At 38.4% G+C, this 18,317-nt stretch overlaps 1 protein-coding gene and 1 long non-coding RNA gene across 2 annotated transcripts; one reads left to right on the top strand and one right to left on the bottom strand.

Annotated features, from left to right (window-relative positions):
• Positions 1-5,478: 5,478 nt before the first annotated feature.
• Positions 5,479-6,360, bottom strand: LOC143364162 (uncharacterized). Its single transcript, XR_013084007.1, has 2 exons — positions 6,250-6,360; positions 5,479-6,156 (listed from the first exon to the last, which is right to left on the bottom strand). It is a non-coding gene; the product is annotated as an uncharacterized LOC143364162 (long non-coding RNA).
• A 2,452-nt stretch (positions 6,361-8,812) lies between these two features.
• LOC143361965 (uncharacterized) lies at positions 8,813-14,207 on the top strand. The gene is made up of 2 exons (XM_076801726.1): positions 8,813-8,859; positions 12,869-14,207. The coding sequence occupies exons 1-2, from the start codon at positions 8,813-8,815 to the stop codon at positions 13,869-13,871; spliced, it is 1,050 nt and encodes a 349-aa protein (XP_076657841.1). The 3' UTR covers positions 13,872-14,207.
• The last annotated feature ends 4,110 nt before the right edge of the window (positions 14,208-18,317 follow it).

The following is an 18,317-nucleotide window of genomic DNA, read 5'->3' as shown; positions in this document are numbered from 1 at the left end:
AGGCTCACCTATACTGGAAAGGGGGGATTGTGATGAGCAAGGGGAAGAGACCAAGGCTGAAGCAAGTCTCAATTAACGAACCGATCACAACACGGTGTTCGCAGATCTCTGTAACCGTCTAGAGTATTCTCTCCGTAACTGTCGAAAAGATCTCTACAGTAACTGTCAAAATGGTATTCCCACTACTGAGGGGATCCCTCTTGGAACCAATCAAGCGGTAAAGACGCTCGACGACCGAGCCAACGAAGTCGAATATATATATTTTTTTTAATAAAACTTTTACCATCGTACTTGTGTTCTCTAATTAAAATAACACCATACAAGGTAGAATTGCGATTATAATTACTTGTGTAATAAGCGATTAAAGTTTTGGGTGGGAAAGAGGACGGCGAACCTTACTTCCTCTTTCTTTTTCAATCGCTATCCTTCTCTACGTTCGGCACACTACAAAGAAAATGTAGTACCTTTTCTAGAACTGTCACTTGGTAGACCCGAATCTGCGACAGTTACGGAGAGAGTGCATACATACTGAATACGGAGTACTATATACAGAGTATACATACTGAACTCATAGAAAGGAAGTACTGTGTCCACCACTAATTTTCACGCACACGCACAAAAGTGTTGTCTTACGATTATACTCTCGATAACTAGAAACACTATCCCACTGTTCGATACCGATGAATTTATAAGCGCTCGAGAAATGTCCCTCCGCTAAAAGTACTTCAAGTAAGTAAGCTCCTCATCTAGAACGACACCCTGCGACTAAAGAGCCAACCTTTTAACCAGCCCGAATTCAATCTGTTTTAGTTCCCGGCCGAAGAATCCTCTGGAGGACACGGAGCCCATGGAGTTCTGCGACGTGAAAATTGTGAGCACATTACCCTTGTTTATACGTTTCTATAAAGTCAAAACCGAAAACTAATCGAGAAATTTATTCTGCGTCCTGTTCTCACGCACCACGTAGGAGCCTGAGGCGAAGTTCCATCTGGAGAAGTCCAGGTTCCTGGATTGCGACCACTGCGGCAAGAGCTTCGGCCGGAAAACGTCGTTGATACTGCACATTAAGGAGCACGTGAACCAGTGCAGGTTCTGCAACCAGGGTTTTCAAAAGGCCAAGGACTTGAGACTGCACATTCTCGAGCAACACGGTCCGTTGGTCTATCCGTGCCATATATGCGACTTCAAGAGCACGAACAAGTGGATCCTGAAGGATCACATCATCCGCAAGCACACGACCAGCTATCCGTACACGTGCACCATCTGCCAGAAGAAGTTCAAACTGAAAAACGACCTGAAACAGCATACCAATCAGATGCACACCGACGCTCCAGCCGTTATATGCTCCGTGTGCGGGCATTCTTATAAAAGCGTACCTGCCCTTAAACGTCACATGAGGTACAGCCATAACAAGCATCCTTTCGAATGCAGCATATGCAAACGCTGTCTGTCCACTCAGAAGAGTCTGGATCGGCACATACTCTGGCACAAGGAGAGAGAGAGGGTCGTGTGTTCGACGTGCGGAAAGATACTTCGTGGTCGCACTATAGAAGGACACATGCGGGTGCACACCGGGCTCAAGCCTTTTCCATGTCCGATTTGCGGAAGGTCCTTCACCAGACAAACCGCCATGGAGCAGCATGTTCTTATACACACCGGCAAAAGGCCGTACATCTGCGACGTCTGCGGACAAGCGTTCGCGCAAAAGCCTGGACTCATCTGCCATCGGAAGCGACATCCTGGTCCACTGCCGCCTCTACCTGTCGTCTCCGTCAAGAACATCGTGATGGAGTTCACCAAGGAATACACTATGAAGAACAGAGCTATGGATGTCGAGTAACTTGCCCACAACACTCCGCGAATGTATCGATACGTCCAGAGTTCGTAACCTTCTCGTTTCACGGGACATTTTCGCAAACTGCTGGCCACTTACGAAATAAATTTTCCCAGGTCTGATACGCTGACCCACAAAATCAAAGGAATTACAACCGAAAAACTGTTGACCTTTGTTGAAATGTGTTGAAATTAGTTTTTTCACTGCCAATCATCACTGGCCAAATGAGCAACATTAGTGATACCAGACGTTTGTGTTTTGCAGTAAATAAGTGACTCTAGTTTCTTTAACACGTTCGCTGTCACTGTCACACATACGCGACGTCGGAAATCTCGCAATTTCCTCAAGAGGGCCACCTTTCCGCCTTGATGACTCTGTGTAAACTTTCAAGGGTTCACAGGGGCTCAAACTGACGCTTCAATATCGCAATGAGCAATTCAGAAGTGGTCTACCTACTTGGTTTCCTAAAAATCCCATCTAGGGCTGTACGGTCTCCAAAATAACTATTTGTACGTTATCGTGGAGTAATTTGTAATATTCGGCGGCATACTGCCTGACAGTGACAGTGGCGCTAGTAGTGGAAAATGTTGGAATCGCGAGGTGCAATTTCAGACGCCTCGTGACAGGCAGTATGCCGCCGAATATTACAAATTACTCCACGATAACGTACAAATAGTTATTTTGGAGACCGTACAGCCCTAGATTGGATTTTCAGGAAACCAAGTAGGTGTACCACTTCTGAATTGCTCATTGCGATATTGAACACAATGTTTGAACCCCCGTGACCCTTGCAAGTTTCGTATACGTATATGGGTTTCTTCTATGTGTGTGTGGTTACACAGAGTCATCGAAGCGGCAAGGCGGCCCTCTTAAAGACAGTCGAATCAATTTTATATACTTTGTTGTTTAAAGTCGCAGTACACACCCGGTAAGTAATTTTCTTTTGATATGCTGTTAATTTGCCATTAAAACTTATCACGGTATGTGAGTGAAAAGTTTGCAGCCAAAAATCCATGCCAAATGGAAAGCAAATTGAGACCAAACCTTGGCTTCCTTATAGACGGCAGGTCGGTCGCACTAACAAGGAGAGGCCACGTCCTTCGGGTCACCGATTCGGTTGAAACTTTGCACACTTATAGATCTCGTTCTCCTCTTTACGAATATATACCATTATAGGGGCAGATACCCAATACTTTTCGAGATATTGATGATTGAAGTTTCATTATTTCCCATGTAATGCCGTATTTTTTCTAGCCTACAACAAGAGTCGGTGTGGCGCAACGGTAGCGTGCCAAGTTTTCAGCCGTACGACCAGGGTTCAAATCCTGCCGACTAACGCATTTTTTAAAAATTTCATTATGTTTTATCATTGCATATTTATATTATTAATTTCAAACGATTAAATTTCACGCATAAAATTGCATTTTGAATTACAAATAACATGTATTTATTTACTAACAACAGGATTATTTACTATTGTTATATATTAAATAATAATTAATAGTAATTAAATAGTAATAGTAATTTATATATTAAATATATATATTAAATTTTAAGAACTCTTTATAAATATCTTGTGTTAACTTTCCAGATTTCGAACAAGTTACTATTACGTTTGTGTGATGTGACATAAGTTCATCTACCTTTTTTTAAACAAGTGCGGTCTTTACTCCCTTATATGTTATTGTCCTTTCGAACGTTGATTGATACTGACATCCTGTCTGATCCGTGTTGATTATATAATTTAAATGGAATTGCGAAATACGAAATACATGTTATTTGTAATTCAAAATGCAATTTTATGCGTGAAATTTAATCGTTTGAAATTAATAATATAAATATGCAATGATAAAACATAATGAAATTTAAAAAAAAATGCGTTAGTCGGCAGGATTTGAACCCTGGTCGTCCAGCTGAAAACATGGCACGCTATCGTTGCGCCACATCGACTGTTGTTGTAGGGTAGAAAAAATACGGCATTACATGGGAAATAATGAAACTTCAATCATCAATATCTCTAAAAGTATTGGGTATCTGCCCCTATAATGGTATATATTCGTAAAGAGGAGAACGAGATCTATAAGTGTGCAAAGTTTCAACCGAATCGGTGACCCAAAGGACGTGGCCTCTCCTTGTAAGAGTAAATGTCGGGCAAAATCAGAGGAAATCGTGCTGTAGGAGGGAAAACACTATTATTTTAAGATCTGTAAATATTTCAATCTTAAAAAAGAAACAAAACTTGAAATTATTTAATTTCGAATTCCGTTTTGCCTCCTGCAAATAGGGACCAAATTCTACTCCAAACATGGTCTTGGCATCAAAACGACCACCTTTTCCTCGCAAAGTATGATTACAAACATTCATCAAAATTTTTCGAAACAGGTTTGGCTAACTGGACAGCATGATGTTCTTCTGCTAAATTGTTTTAATACTTCCTTGAGGAGGTGGATCTCATTAAATAAAACATTTTAACAATAAGGGTATGTGGTAAAATAAATAGTGGTTGCAAACGTGATAAATTGAAATGAATTAAAATAATCCATGCTGATTAACAAACATAAAAAAGAACAGGAAAATGTCAATTAAAAACATTGTTAGTTGGTAGTGAAATAAATGGTGGCAGCTAGCGTGTTAAATCGAAATGAATTAAAATGATTCATGAACATTGACGAAAGATGAGATCATAATTTATTAGTAAACTGGGGATTTTATGCATTTATGGTATAAAACGGATGAATGGAAAACAGAACTGTGAAGATGGTAGAAGAATTCAAGAATGTTATTACATTGTTTTCGACTTATCGAAATTATGGGACAAAGAAATACATTTTCACCTGACTTCCATTTCCTATGATCGACTTAGAAAATTTTTATATTGCATAAAAATCCACACTTTATTAGGAAAGAACCGATGTAATCTAGATCTCATCTAGATCTAACCCACACTGCAAAAATAGTGTAACATGTATAGGAAAGTGTTGTTTAGAATAATAATTTTGACAACAGATTTCGAAGTTATTGAAACCGATGAGGAGCCCCCTGTTGTAAATAATTACTAAATTATTTAGTGGCGCTTATGCCTTCAAGATTGCCACTAAATTACCGATTTTGATTTAACAAAAATAGTAAAAATATGAATAGAATAGAAGGACGTTCCAAAATCATTGCAAGGTCAAAGAAATCAAATTGTGATACGTTCTCCTTAACGGTGTACATATTTTGTCCCAAATATGTTTTCATGTCATTCTTTTAAATGTTTGAGCGTTTCGTTGCTCTAGCCCAGGGTTCCCCACAGTGGGCGCTGATACGATTCAAGAGGCTGGATACAAATATTTATACAAAATACCGCAAATTTGTCACTGCATCTTTCTGTTTTTGTCTGAAAAAGGTGCGTAGGCCAAATAAGTTTGAGAATCTTTGCTCTGGCCTCTATTATTGAAACCCAACACAAGTATATTTTGATGTCTAGTGCAGGAGCAAAACGTAAGCAACTATTTTAAAACTAATCTGGGATCGATGTAGAAACAATAATATGCGGCAGAAATTTTCCCATCTATGACCATTTTTAACCCCTGCTATTTAGGCTTTCAAAGTTGATATTTCTCTGTGTGACGAGATAAGTGTGTGTAATGTTTTATTTAAAAAAAAAAAAGTATTTTAAATATCCGATTAAATTTGTGTACGTGTATAAATACTTCATCAATAAACCGAGCTTACGAGATCAGAAGCAGGGTCAGCATCCTGCATGACGTTTCGGGTCAGTAATCTCTTCTTTTATAAATAGACTGAAATTTTAGCCGTGAAAAGAGATCAAACGAAGTAGTGTTATGAGCAAGATCAATGGATATAGTATTCGCTTTCCAATCAGTGAATTCGATTAAAATAAACCACAATTCTTCAACAACCACGTTCATTGTGTATGCGGATATTTGATAGTTCTGTTTGATGCGTTCATTACTTCTATAATCAGTATATTAATACTGTACTTAATATTAATTACGGAGCACAAATTAAATATTAATCTGTGATTTTTTTAAATATAATTTTTGGAGTACTGTTTTTATCATTACAGTGAATTCTCGATATAAGTCCCTTGCGCTGTTCTGGCGAGGGACATTTAGACGAAATTTGTGGTTCTCGCTGAACGTTGCATTTGAAATACACAGTGCACGCTGGAATATAGACGGATGATAGATAATCGGAATTACATCATATATGTGGTTTCATTTTACTCAGAAAAATGCCACGAATATGTCGGTGAAAGTCCCGTAAAAAAATAATGAAAAGTAAAGAAGTTTTGTTACGAGATTAGCAGTGGTCTTCTGGTCTCACACTGATATACCCGATCGTGTTACTCCTCGAGCTTCGGCCCCTCACGGGGTATACCCCGCGGCGGTATGGGTAAGTTCAAGGACCTTTAAACGTTAGGTATGTAGGGACTTATATCGGAAATTCACTGTACCAACCTCGAACGACAAAAAATTAGACACTTTTAAGATTATCATGTATTTGTTTCTTACTGAAAAATGTATTAAACATGTAATGATGTTTTTCCAAGTATAAAACGAACAATATGAATTTTGTCAATAAAGAATTCCTTTCTTTTTTATTGACATCAGATCCCATTTTTTAATAGTACACTATTAAGAACGTCTATTTAACTGAACTAAATAAATAGATAATTAATGTAATTTACACTATATAAGGTATACTTTGTATCATAAAACTGTGTAGGTTTCTGAAAAAATTGTGATATAAGCAGTTTTGAAGCGTTTTTGCGTTTTTTAAAGTGAATCTATAAAGTGCTTTTAAAAGCATTTATTTGAAAGAAAATACAAATTTTGGAAGGAGCATTAACATTGAAATCAAATAATTCATTAGTTACTTCATGAATTAACGAGTTAGCTTAATGGCACAGTAATTGGGACAAGTACCTTATTAAATGTGGAAAAGAGCGGGCGCTTAAGTGTGTAGTAAAGTAATTACAATAGGTCCACGTGTTCGTTAATACTCCCAATATCCCTGTACACGTTTACCTCGCCGTTAAAGTATTCCAAGTAAGTAAGCTCTCACTCTAAAACTACATGTGACCTCTCTGTACATCACATTCTAACGTGACCGAATTTTCTCTGTTTTAGTTCCCTGCTGGACCCTTTAGGAGACGTTTCAAGTGTGGACGAGGTCTGCCGGTTCGAAATTGAGAACACGTGTAGCTTAATGGGCGTCAGGAAATCGGCCGGGCATCGGCCACCGGAAAGACCAACAACGACCTTCGCTAATCATGTTCCGAGTTCCAAAGACGAAGCTCCAAGAAACCAAGTTCTACCGAAGCCGTACAACGGGAAAGGCCGCAGGCCTCTGTACTGTGATCGTTGTGGCAAAGTGTTCTATCGGAAGACGCACATACTGAAGCACATACAGTCGTACAAATATGAGTGCAGCACCTGCGACAAGCCGTTCCGACTGAAGAGGGAGTTGATCGTGCACGCCGAACAAGAACACGGGCAGCTAGAGCTGACGGAACTGTACACGTGTACCGTCTGCAGCTACAAGACCCCGCTCAAGAGCACGTTGAAAAGCCACATTCTCCGGCTGCACACCAACGAGTTCTTGTACACCTGCAAGATCTGTCAGAAGCCGTTCAAGCTGAAGGGCGACCTGACCCAGCACATCAAGCATATGCACTACTCCGGGTCGACCGTCAAGTGTTCCATCTGCAACGCCTCGTTCAATAGTGAAAGATCCATGCAGAATCACATGAGGAGCGTCCACGAGAACCTGTACTACCAATGCTTACAATGCAGGCGATACATGGCGACGCCGGAGAGCCTGGAGCAACACAAGCAATGGCACGCGGAGCAAAAGAGCGCGAGCATAACATGCCCGAAGTGTGGCAAAGTACTTCGAGGTCGCACACTTGCGGCTCATTTGCGAGTGCATACTGGCCAGAAACCTTTCACCTGTCCGATCTGCGGGAAATCCTTCCGCAGGCTCAGCCCCATGGAGAGACACGTTGTCATACATACCGGCAAAAAGCCGTACGTCTGCGACGTTTGCGGACAAATGTTCGCGCAAAGGCCCGGACTGCTGTCCCACAGGAAACGACATCCTGGACCACTGCCGCCCCTGCCAGTAGTATCGATTAAAAACATAGTTAGGGACTTCATCGTGGAGTACAGCTGTGTGAAACACGAGTCCATCGAGATCGATGAATAAACTCATTCTCTGCAGCAATCGTGCGTACTGCGAACGTATTGAGTCATACCACGAGCCGTGTCGTTTTTATATGATAGCTATAAATTAGGGATGTGCGGGTATTCGAAATTACGGGCTCGGACAGGTGCCCGATATAGTGAATTCTCGATATGTGTCAACAACACGGGTCTTGCCAGCGTCATGTATCGTCCAAGAAACATACCCAACCCGTGTTATGTTTATACTCCTCGGCGTCCGAGGCCTCTCGTGCTTCGGAACCATTCCGCCACGTTCATCATCCAGGCCTTAGCGACATATATAGAGAAATCACTGTATATACACGCGGATTGTTTCGGACGAAGTCTTTCTTACCCGAGTGCACGTATGAAGATCGATTTATACTACCTGCACAGACACGTAACGGTTCCGTTCAGCACCGTTCACACAAACATTCTTCAATGCCTTTATACATATGTAGGTGTTTATACTATCCGATCGTATCAGCAGAGACACGTATCGCAAAATAAACAAAAAAGTATTATTAAACTACTATTATACTGAAGGATATACTATAAATCGGCCTTAATCCGTGCCTCACGCAGTGTCGCCAGATCAATACTTTTGTCCCACTCTACCTTACCTACTGTCGCCAGACTGGGGAAATAGAGGGGAATACAGTTACCGTCCCTCTCTGTCGTTGCGGGATTAGTCGTGTGGAATTGTGACACATGTATGCCAGAGACGAAACGCGTCACATGACCGAGCCGTGGCGGAAGCGTGGGGATGGTTGCCGTCGAGGAATGGGGGACTGGCGTCGTAGAAGGGATAACGTAGAGTGGGAGACAAGTCTTGATCTGACGACATTGACCTTACCCCTTCTACGACGCCATTCCTCCATTCCCTAGTGGCGAGCATCTCCATGCTCGAATATTGAGGGTGTCCCAGAAAGTATAAGAAAAAGATAAGAGTGATTCTAAGCATCTTTTTCTTTTGCACATTCGCACCGAACGATTTGTTTTCGAGTTATTAACGAAAAACACAGACCAAATCAGAGCACGGCTACAGCGAACCTATTCCGGCTCGGTCTACGGCAGTGCCACGCTCAGAGGGACCTGTCACCGAGCCAGAATCCACCCATTATAGGAGTACTCTGATTGGTCCGTGTTTTTTGTTAATAACTTGAAAACGAAGCGTCCCGGCGCAAATTGATAAAGGAGAATGGTGCTTAGAAACACCCCTGGAATCACCCTTTTCTTTCTCCTATACTTTTTCGGGAACACCCTGTGTAACTTATTAATGAAGTTTAAACTTCATGTTCATCAGAATCTTGTCAGCTTGCAGTCAGTGCCAAAAGAGACTGGTATATGACAAATAAGAAATATTTGTGTCAACTTAATGAATTATCCTTGACGCAGCGTATGATTCTTCAATAATTTTGAAAAATGAGAAAATGAAAATTTATTGAAGACAAAACTTTCGTTTTCAATGGAAAACGGTCACCTTTGCACATATCTAAAAATCTAACAAATTAATGCATTAAAAACTTGCACGCAACATTGTAGATAATTTCATAGAGAATAATATATAAAATAGAAATTATCTCACTTATTTTATCTCACATAATGTGTAGTCATTTTTACAATTTCCTTCTACCACACTGTTCAACAGATACAAAACTTACAAATACATATATATTTTTTCGTACGTTGAATTAATATTGCACATTTTTTTTAAGTTAAAATTTTTAAGTTAGTGTGTGAATATATTTTCCTTTGATAAATTAATCACAATCCAAAATAGACTAACTTATAAACCCATTATGGAATACATAAATCGTTTATAGAAAATTATGATTTTTTATTTAACGATCTAATTGTACGTAATCTTTACATTAGTAATAATTCGCATAGCTTAATAAAATACTTACAAATTACGAAATATTTACGAAAAAGTACTCGTTGAAATTCTTTTGTAAATTGCAACTTTGAAACAATTTAATCTTTACATACTTATTCCTCATACATTCGAAAATCTATTTCAAAGGGCAGTAAGACATCAGTGTTCATGGAGACAAATTTCTACAAAAATATCGAATAAACAAAATATGGACGATTACAAACATGACATGCGAGAAGAAACGACACGACTTATGGGCTACTATACCATTTACGCTTTACGAATTTTTAATTGATTTATCTTAACTCCTGCAAGGGAAAAAATATGAACGTCGGAATGTTTTGATTAGGAGAGAACTATTCTGAAGATCATTCTGAATACTTAACCAAAAAAGATACTCTGTAATAGGAAAATTATGGTTATTACAATAGAGAAGTATCGACATTCCGTAGGATATTTCTTGTTTCATTCATAGTTCGAACTCTTAAAATTCAATTGTAGAAATAATAATCCAAATGGCGCTTAATTTAATATATATATATATTTACTAACTCTACATAGATTCTCTCTCGACTCTCACCAAAACTCTTATGACTCTTACACTTTCTAAAACTCTCCTGGCTCTGATCTTGACTCTGACTCTCACTATAATATGATTCTGACGGGTCCAGTGTCACCAGATCAAGACTTGTACCCCCACTCTAACTTCCCCTCCTACCCCGCTATTCTACACGCTTTCGCCGCGGCCCCGTCACTTGACGCTTTTCGTCTGTGTCGTGCATACTCCGGTACTAGCAGAGAGAAGATAACTTTTTTACCCTCAATTCGTGCTCCCTCCTCTCATCTGGCGACACTGACTGACTGACCTGACCTTGACTTCAGAATTACACACACATTCGTACGCACATACACTCGTTGTACCGCGCTCGATTCTCATTTTTATCTCATTCCCCGAAACAGTCGAAACCAGTCTTAATAATTGTCGCTCGGTCCAAACACTCTTCTGTCACACTTAGCCTGGTTTCTTCCTTCACAATTAACACTCGAGTATCATTTTCGCGTGTAACTTGTCTCAAGTAAAAGCATTCGTAGTATATTTATAATAATAGAATTCCAAATTTATACCAATTCATTAATATTTTTAGTATTGATCGTAATTAAAATTCATTTCACTTTTCTTTTTAATCTTCCCAATTCACTTTAAAGGTATTATTTTGTATGCGATTTTACGCGATTTTAAATGGTAACATATGTATACACTTCTTTGTAGGAATCATTCACATATCACTGTAAATAATGAACTGTACTTCTAATGGGATTACTTCTAACACTACTTCTAATTAGGAGTCTTATTTCATGAACCTAAGATTAAGGACACTTTCTGAAATTGCTCTCCGACTACGAAGGCCAAAAAATTAGGCGCTTTTAAGACTTTTCGTTCTAATTGTGAAACGAACACAATTCTTACACTATGTATTAATTCTTGTGCGCTAGAAAGTGTATTATAAAGTTAATAAAAATATAATTGTTTTTGAAGAGCGAAAAGAACAGATAGATAATATACTCTCTCACTGCTATTACCAAGTCCCATTTCCTTATGCTACAGGCGTGTTTTAAAACATATAATATTTTATTTTATATTCGCTTTAAGAACAATCTAATCAACGTGATAAATATCCAATAATTGTATTTAGAAATACATAAGTACTATGATATTGATCAATTGTTATTTACGAAACTCCTCGACTGTTAACGATTACGAATCTTTTACGTAGAATATAAAATTAATACTCTGTAATTAACACTTTCCCTAATTACTCATGCTTACGTCAGATAAAACGTAAGCTTCTATTCGCGCAATATTTATAAATAAGAGAGAACCACAAAATTTATTCACTTTTGTTTACTATTAATAATTAGGAACGTTCTATATGCATACAGGGTGCTACTTTCATTTTACACTCATTAATATCTCCGCCATTGTTGCCGATGCAGAAGTTGCTTGATTTAGAAAGACAAATATTGTGATACATGATCTTTTTCTTCTATCGAGGTAATTTTTTCGAGTTTTAGAGATCATGAACATTTTTCGTTCATTAACATTGATTTTTTATCTTGTAAAATTGTAACACACTTCAAGAAGAGTTTAACGACTTGCATGACCGTAATATTCAAATGACCTTGAACAAACAAAATCAGAACAATTTAAAGGAGGTAAAAGAAACCATTATTCTTTGTATTCTGTACGAAATTGTAAAATGTTTTTGTGTAAACATTAAAATTTATGATGAGGTCCCTGCGACCCCAGAAAACATGCAATTTTACATGCTTTCAGAATGTGAAATAAAGTGTTTTGTGTAGAAAATATAATTTTAAACGATAAAAGACCATTATTATTATTCGGAAAAATCTTGATGACGTTGAATACTCGAAAAAGGTGACTTTCAGAGAAAAATAACCTCGCCTGTGGACATTCGTTTATATCAACAAAAATAACGGAGGTATTAGAGAGTGCAAAATAAGAGAAACATCACGCAGAATGTAAATTTAATTATCTGCAATTAATACTTTCCATAATCGAAAGTCACGAAAAACGTAGCTCCTTAGTATTAAAAAGATATAGACGTTTCTGAAACTATCTAGTAAACTATTCCAAGTAAGTAAGTTCTTCATCTATGATTACTGGACTGCGGATTTTATGCATTTATAGCAAAAAAAGGACGAGTGTCTCAAACATTGGGAAGATTAATGACATTTAACAATATCAACACGTTTCTTACTATTTAATAAAACCACTGAAGAGAGAAATAAATTCCTCCTTGATTCTTATGTCTTGCAGTTACTGCAAACAATTGATATTTTGCATAAAGATCCGCAGTCTAATGATTACATTCTACGACTTAACCGTCACGCTTTAACGAGATCGCGTTTGGTGTGTTTTAGTTACCGACCGCAGGATCCGCTGAGCGATCCTCTGGCGGATTCAAACAGCTCAGACGGATGTCTCCTTGACAAACTACCTGTAGAAGGAACAGCGAACCGAAGAGTTCGCTCCTCTCCGCGAAAATCCAAAGCAAAAGACACGAATGACGATTCGACGTCGCCAAATCGAATCGTGCCGTGGCCGCCAAAGATAAGATCCAGCGGACCCTTCAGATGCGACCACTGCGGCAAAGAAATCCTTCGCAAGTATAGTCTGGTGATGCACCTGAAAACGTGCATACACCGACGCAGGATCCACGATCAGGTGTTCCGACTGAGGAATTATCCGTGCACTATGTGCAAGTACAAGAGCACGACAAAGAGGACGTTGACGGAACACATCATCCGCAAACACACGAGCAACTACGACTACAGTTGCACCGTCTGCCAGAAGAAGTTTAAGATGAAGTGCGACCTGAGGCAGCACACCAAAGAGACGCACACCAATGCACCGCCTGTCATCTGCCGCGTTTGCGGGCAAGCATCGAAAAACCCTCGATCTTTGAAAGATCACATGAGATACAGGCACTACACGCCACCCTTCAAATGCAGCATATGCAAACGTTACCTGTCCACTCAGATCAGCTTGGAGAAGCATTTGGTTTGGCACGAGAAGAAGGAGAAGTTGACGTGCTCCACCTGTGGGAAGACTTTTGGCAAGAAAAGGGATCTCGGGATCCATGTAATGATCCACGAGGGCCTCAAACCGTTCTCCTGTCCGTTCTGCAGCAAAACCTTCCGCAGGGAATTCGGTCAGGAGCAACACATACTGATACACACCGGCATGAGACCGTATAGGTGTGACATTTGCGGACGCGACTTCACTCAGAAGTCGGCATTGATTTGTCATAGAAGGATACATCCTGGACCACTGCCGCCATTGCCCGTGATATCCGTGAAGAAGCTCATTATGGACTACACTCAAGGATTGCAGACAGTACCTAGAGGAGTTTCAGGAGAATAAAGACGGTAAGGATCGACTTCAGGGGAAAGAGGAACGCTTGGTCTGATGTAGGATTTCAAAGAGTTCCGGAATTACGTGTTTTAAACTGTTATGTAGAGATTCTAATGGAAACAGTTATAATTTATTAATACTTTTTGTATCACTTTTGCAACCGTTATTTACAGGCTCTATCTAAAATGGTTATGGAATCGACTCTGGTAACTACATATTGTACAGAATTTTTCTAGTTTACCATGAACGATACTGCAGCATGTCATGGCTACAGGCTTCTGTGTATATGCAGAATTAAAAACAAAATGATTATAAATAAGTAAATATACAGGTAGTCTCAGCTAAATAGAAACACCTAAATATCCATCTTATTTACTGTTGAAGAAAAAATCTTCTGAGAAGAAAGTTACCAAATTAAATCTGTTACCAAATTAAGTCTGTGCAGGTGCAATAATAAATCTTGAACAAAATCAGTTTTACGAACAAGAGGATGCGATAATGTACGGCTTTGGAATTTCAGTAACTGATTTTTGATTTCATATCACAGAATTATCTTCGTAATTGTAGCAATGTTCTCCATCGCATCTGTCAAACTTTCACGAACACAACTAAGGGGATCCTCCTTAGAACCAGTCGAGCAATAACCACGCACGATGACTCATTGAGGGATCGAGTATCAGTGAGATTCACACTATTGCAAGCGAAGCAAAAGATTGCAACTTTTCTACTTTTTGATTTTACCATTTTTTACCACTTTTACCATCTTTTAACATCGTACTAGTCTCGTTTTTTCTAATTAAAATAACACCAAACACGATAGAATTACGATCATAATCACTTGTGTAATACGCGATTAAGAGGGCGGCGAACGGGAAAGAAAAAGAAGCAAAGAGACAAAGCTTCGAACCTCAGTCCCTCTTTCCTTTTCAATCGTTATTTTTCTTAATTTTCGGCACACTACAAAGAATAGTTCCTCTAATAGCACCTTTATTTGAACTGTCGCTCAGCAGATCCGACGATACGACAGTTACGGAGATATTGTTGTATTTAAAGGGAAGATATCATGTCAACCATAAAAAACGGAGACTTCTAGTCTATGAGCGATATAAATATACAGGGTGAGTCACCTAACGTTCGCACCTCAAATATCTTTGTTGTTTCTAAAGATACATAAAATATGGTAAGCACAAAGTTGCAAAGATTCTTAACGTAAGAATGCATTTCGTAGCAGATTTCATAATGACAAAACTTTCAGCTTTGAAGCAATGCCTCTAACGATTTCCTTACAACTGATGTTAATAATACGCTTGTGCGATGTTCGCTTGAAAATTTTAAACAAGTTTGACCTTGCAGCAGTTCCGAATGTAATAAATACGCATACATCTAATACTGGTCCAAAATTGAGTGAAAAGAATATCAATAAAACTGAAAAACTAAATAGAATACAATAAAATGCATACTAGTTTATTATAGCACAATAAATGTAAATTAATATATGTAACAAATTTTTTCCACTTCTTTTCTGGTATATAGATAAATTGTCACTTTTTAATAAAAGTACTTATCCTGGTTTAATTTTGCTCCTCACGGTATGCATATTTAAAGTTCAAATTCGGGCGAAAAACTTGTGCTCACTTAAAAAACCAAAATTTTGAAGATTTAATAACAATTACTTGTGTTAAAATCGTTTTAAATCCTAAAAGATGTAATCTTTCATATTGTCTAAACCCGACTCGGCTGTCCCTGATAGTTTTCTTTTAAATTTCTTTGCCGGCCTCCTGTGGGACTTGCTTCCTCTGGAATGTTCTTAAAACATCCCCATCACTCATTTATTTTAAAACAAAAAAATATTTTTACATTTTCGTGTGCCGCACAGTGGGCAATTTGGACAAAATCGGATTCAAAATCAAGGAACTTTCGATAGGAATGAGGTAGAGCGATGAAATTTTTTTTAAATGAAAGCTGCAACTTTGTAGAATATGGGAAAAATAGGGAGATTATTACCATCCAATCATTTCAACGAAAAAATGATTTCATTAGTTTTTGTTACAAAAATCTATTTTTTGCAAAATCCTGAGGTCGTAGACAAATTTTGAGATCAGATTTGAAATCAGCGTGAAAAAATCTATGGGAAATGATGTATAGCATGTTAAAAAAAAATATTTTCCGCGCGTGGTATTGGAAAAACCATAATTTTCTTGAAATTGTGCAAGTTTAACGAATTTTCTCAAGGTTAAAAAACGTTCGTACCATAATCTCCCTATTTTTCCCATATTCTACAAAGTTTCAGCTTTAATTTAAAAAAAGTTTCATCGCTCTACCTCATTTCTATCGAAAGTTCTTTGATTTTGAATCCGATTTCGTCCAAATTGCCCACTGTGCGCCGATTTCGCGTTTTCCCCCACTGTGTGGCATTCGTTACCAAATCTAAGTAAAAAATTTCATGTCTAAAACATGTGCAAGGTTTCAGAGTAACTAATTCAATAGTTTTTTTAATAAAAAATGATAGAGTCAATATTTTTTTAAATCTTCTAATATGTCCACTGCATTAAATTGTACATAACTAATCTTGTCCTAAATGCGTAAAAAACGGAGTCTAATAATCATACCATTTCGGTCATTGATTCTCGAGATGTTTGTGTTTGAAATCGTCAAATCTATGATATAGACTGACATTTAGATAGATCATAATAGAATAAATATTTAGAGTAAAAATGGTTCGTAACAGTTTCAAGAACAAAATCCGATACAATCGTAACAATTTTCAAACTCTCATCTGAACACAGTGATCTGAGAGTTATTTTTTTATATTGATCATGCAATTGAGTGCAATATCATCCTGGTGTAAACCTAAAAATATTTCAAGAACTGTTTTGAACAATTTTGTGAATATAATGAAAAGAAAGATTTGTACTCTTCCGAGAAATGGTGGAGATAATATTGTTATTTTCCAATGGAGAAAGCGTCTATTAAACCGGAAGTACAGCACAGAATAAATTATAATTTATGGTTGAATAATGTTCTTAAGGAGTCATGCCTAGTTAACTATCCGAAGAAACGCGACATTTAGGAACATTTTACGACAAAATTAATAAACTTTTCTTCAACGAGTACCGTATTTGAAAGTACATACAACTTGCAGTGATTTTTATGGTTAAAGTTGTTTTTCTAAAGAAGTTTGACATAAAAATCATGAGTAGACTGCAAATTTGTATGCAAAATAAAAATTGTTTGCATCATTTGTAAGACACAAGAACCAAATACGAGCATACTTTTCTCTTGAATAGTTTTAATAAAATATAAATAATAGTGTAACATTTTTTTCATCCGAAGCTTCGTTCTCGAAAAAATGGAGTTTGAAAATGCAGCGAATGCACATTCAATTATGTAGGAATCGTCTGACGCGTCTGATTATGACCAAGCAATTCTACTTTCTGCATACACTAAAGCACGCGAACCTGACTGATCTCCAAGCTCAATTTTCTCAAAAACAGGGCGTCAAACAAAAAAATGTAATTCTTTTGTAATTTTGTAATTTTAAATAATCAAAAAATATGAAAGTAAAGTCAACGTTTCGCTAAATATTCCCTAAACAGATATTTGCATTTTATTTAATAATTACTCGAAAAAATTTTGTATTTGAACAGTAATCTTAAACTGTACATGGTGGTGAACACCCTTCAACGCTAGGGAGTAGTTGGGCAGAAAATTCAGGCAAAATTCATAGTGCGAAGGGTGAATTAACATAAACATCTGCAGTCTCTCTGCATATTCTACGCCGTTCACAGTCATAGAAATTTCAATGCCGGCCGTGTTTCAGAATGCGAAGGCCAACGTCTCGAGCGATCCACGAGTGCGTGAAATGCGGCGCCTGTTTCTGCCACACGAGAAAGCTCGTCGAGCACCTGAAGAACCTGCACGGGATCGACAAAGCGTTCAGCTGCGACGAGTGCGGCAAAACGTTCAGGAGTCCGATGAACATCGCCCGTCACAAGCTGATCCACACAGGCTTGAAACGATTCGCCTGCGACCTGTGCGATTACAGATCGAACCAGAAATCGAATCTCGAGTGTCATCGGCGAAGACACTCCAAGGAGTACTCGTTCGAGTGCAAAGAATGCAGGAAAGGGTTTTTCCTGAGGACGGAGTACTTGGAGCACATGAACATTCACACTAGGAAGGAAGTGTACCGATGCGAGCACTGCACCAAGTCTTATCCGTACAAGAAGAACCTGATGGCACATCTGAGGCTGCAGCACTCGAACGTTTTGCCCGTCGATTCGACGAAGAGCGAGACGGTGCACAAGCACGTCTGCAGAATCTGTTTGAAGAGCTTCGCCCAAAAACTGTTGCTCGGCAGACACCTGAAGAAACAGCACGGTTTGTGCGAGAAGAGCGAGCATCTGTGCGATCTCTGCGGCGCAGTACTGTCTTCGAAGAGGAGGCTGATGACGC

This window comes from Halictus rubicundus, chromosome 2, assembly GCF_050948215.1.
Source record: "Halictus rubicundus isolate RS-2024b chromosome 2, iyHalRubi1_principal, whole genome shotgun sequence".
NCBI lineage: Eukaryota > Metazoa > Arthropoda > Insecta > Hymenoptera > Halictidae > Halictus > Halictus rubicundus.
The sequence above is the reverse complement of the archived record's forward strand: the minus strand, read 5'-3'. Positions and strand labels throughout refer to the sequence as shown.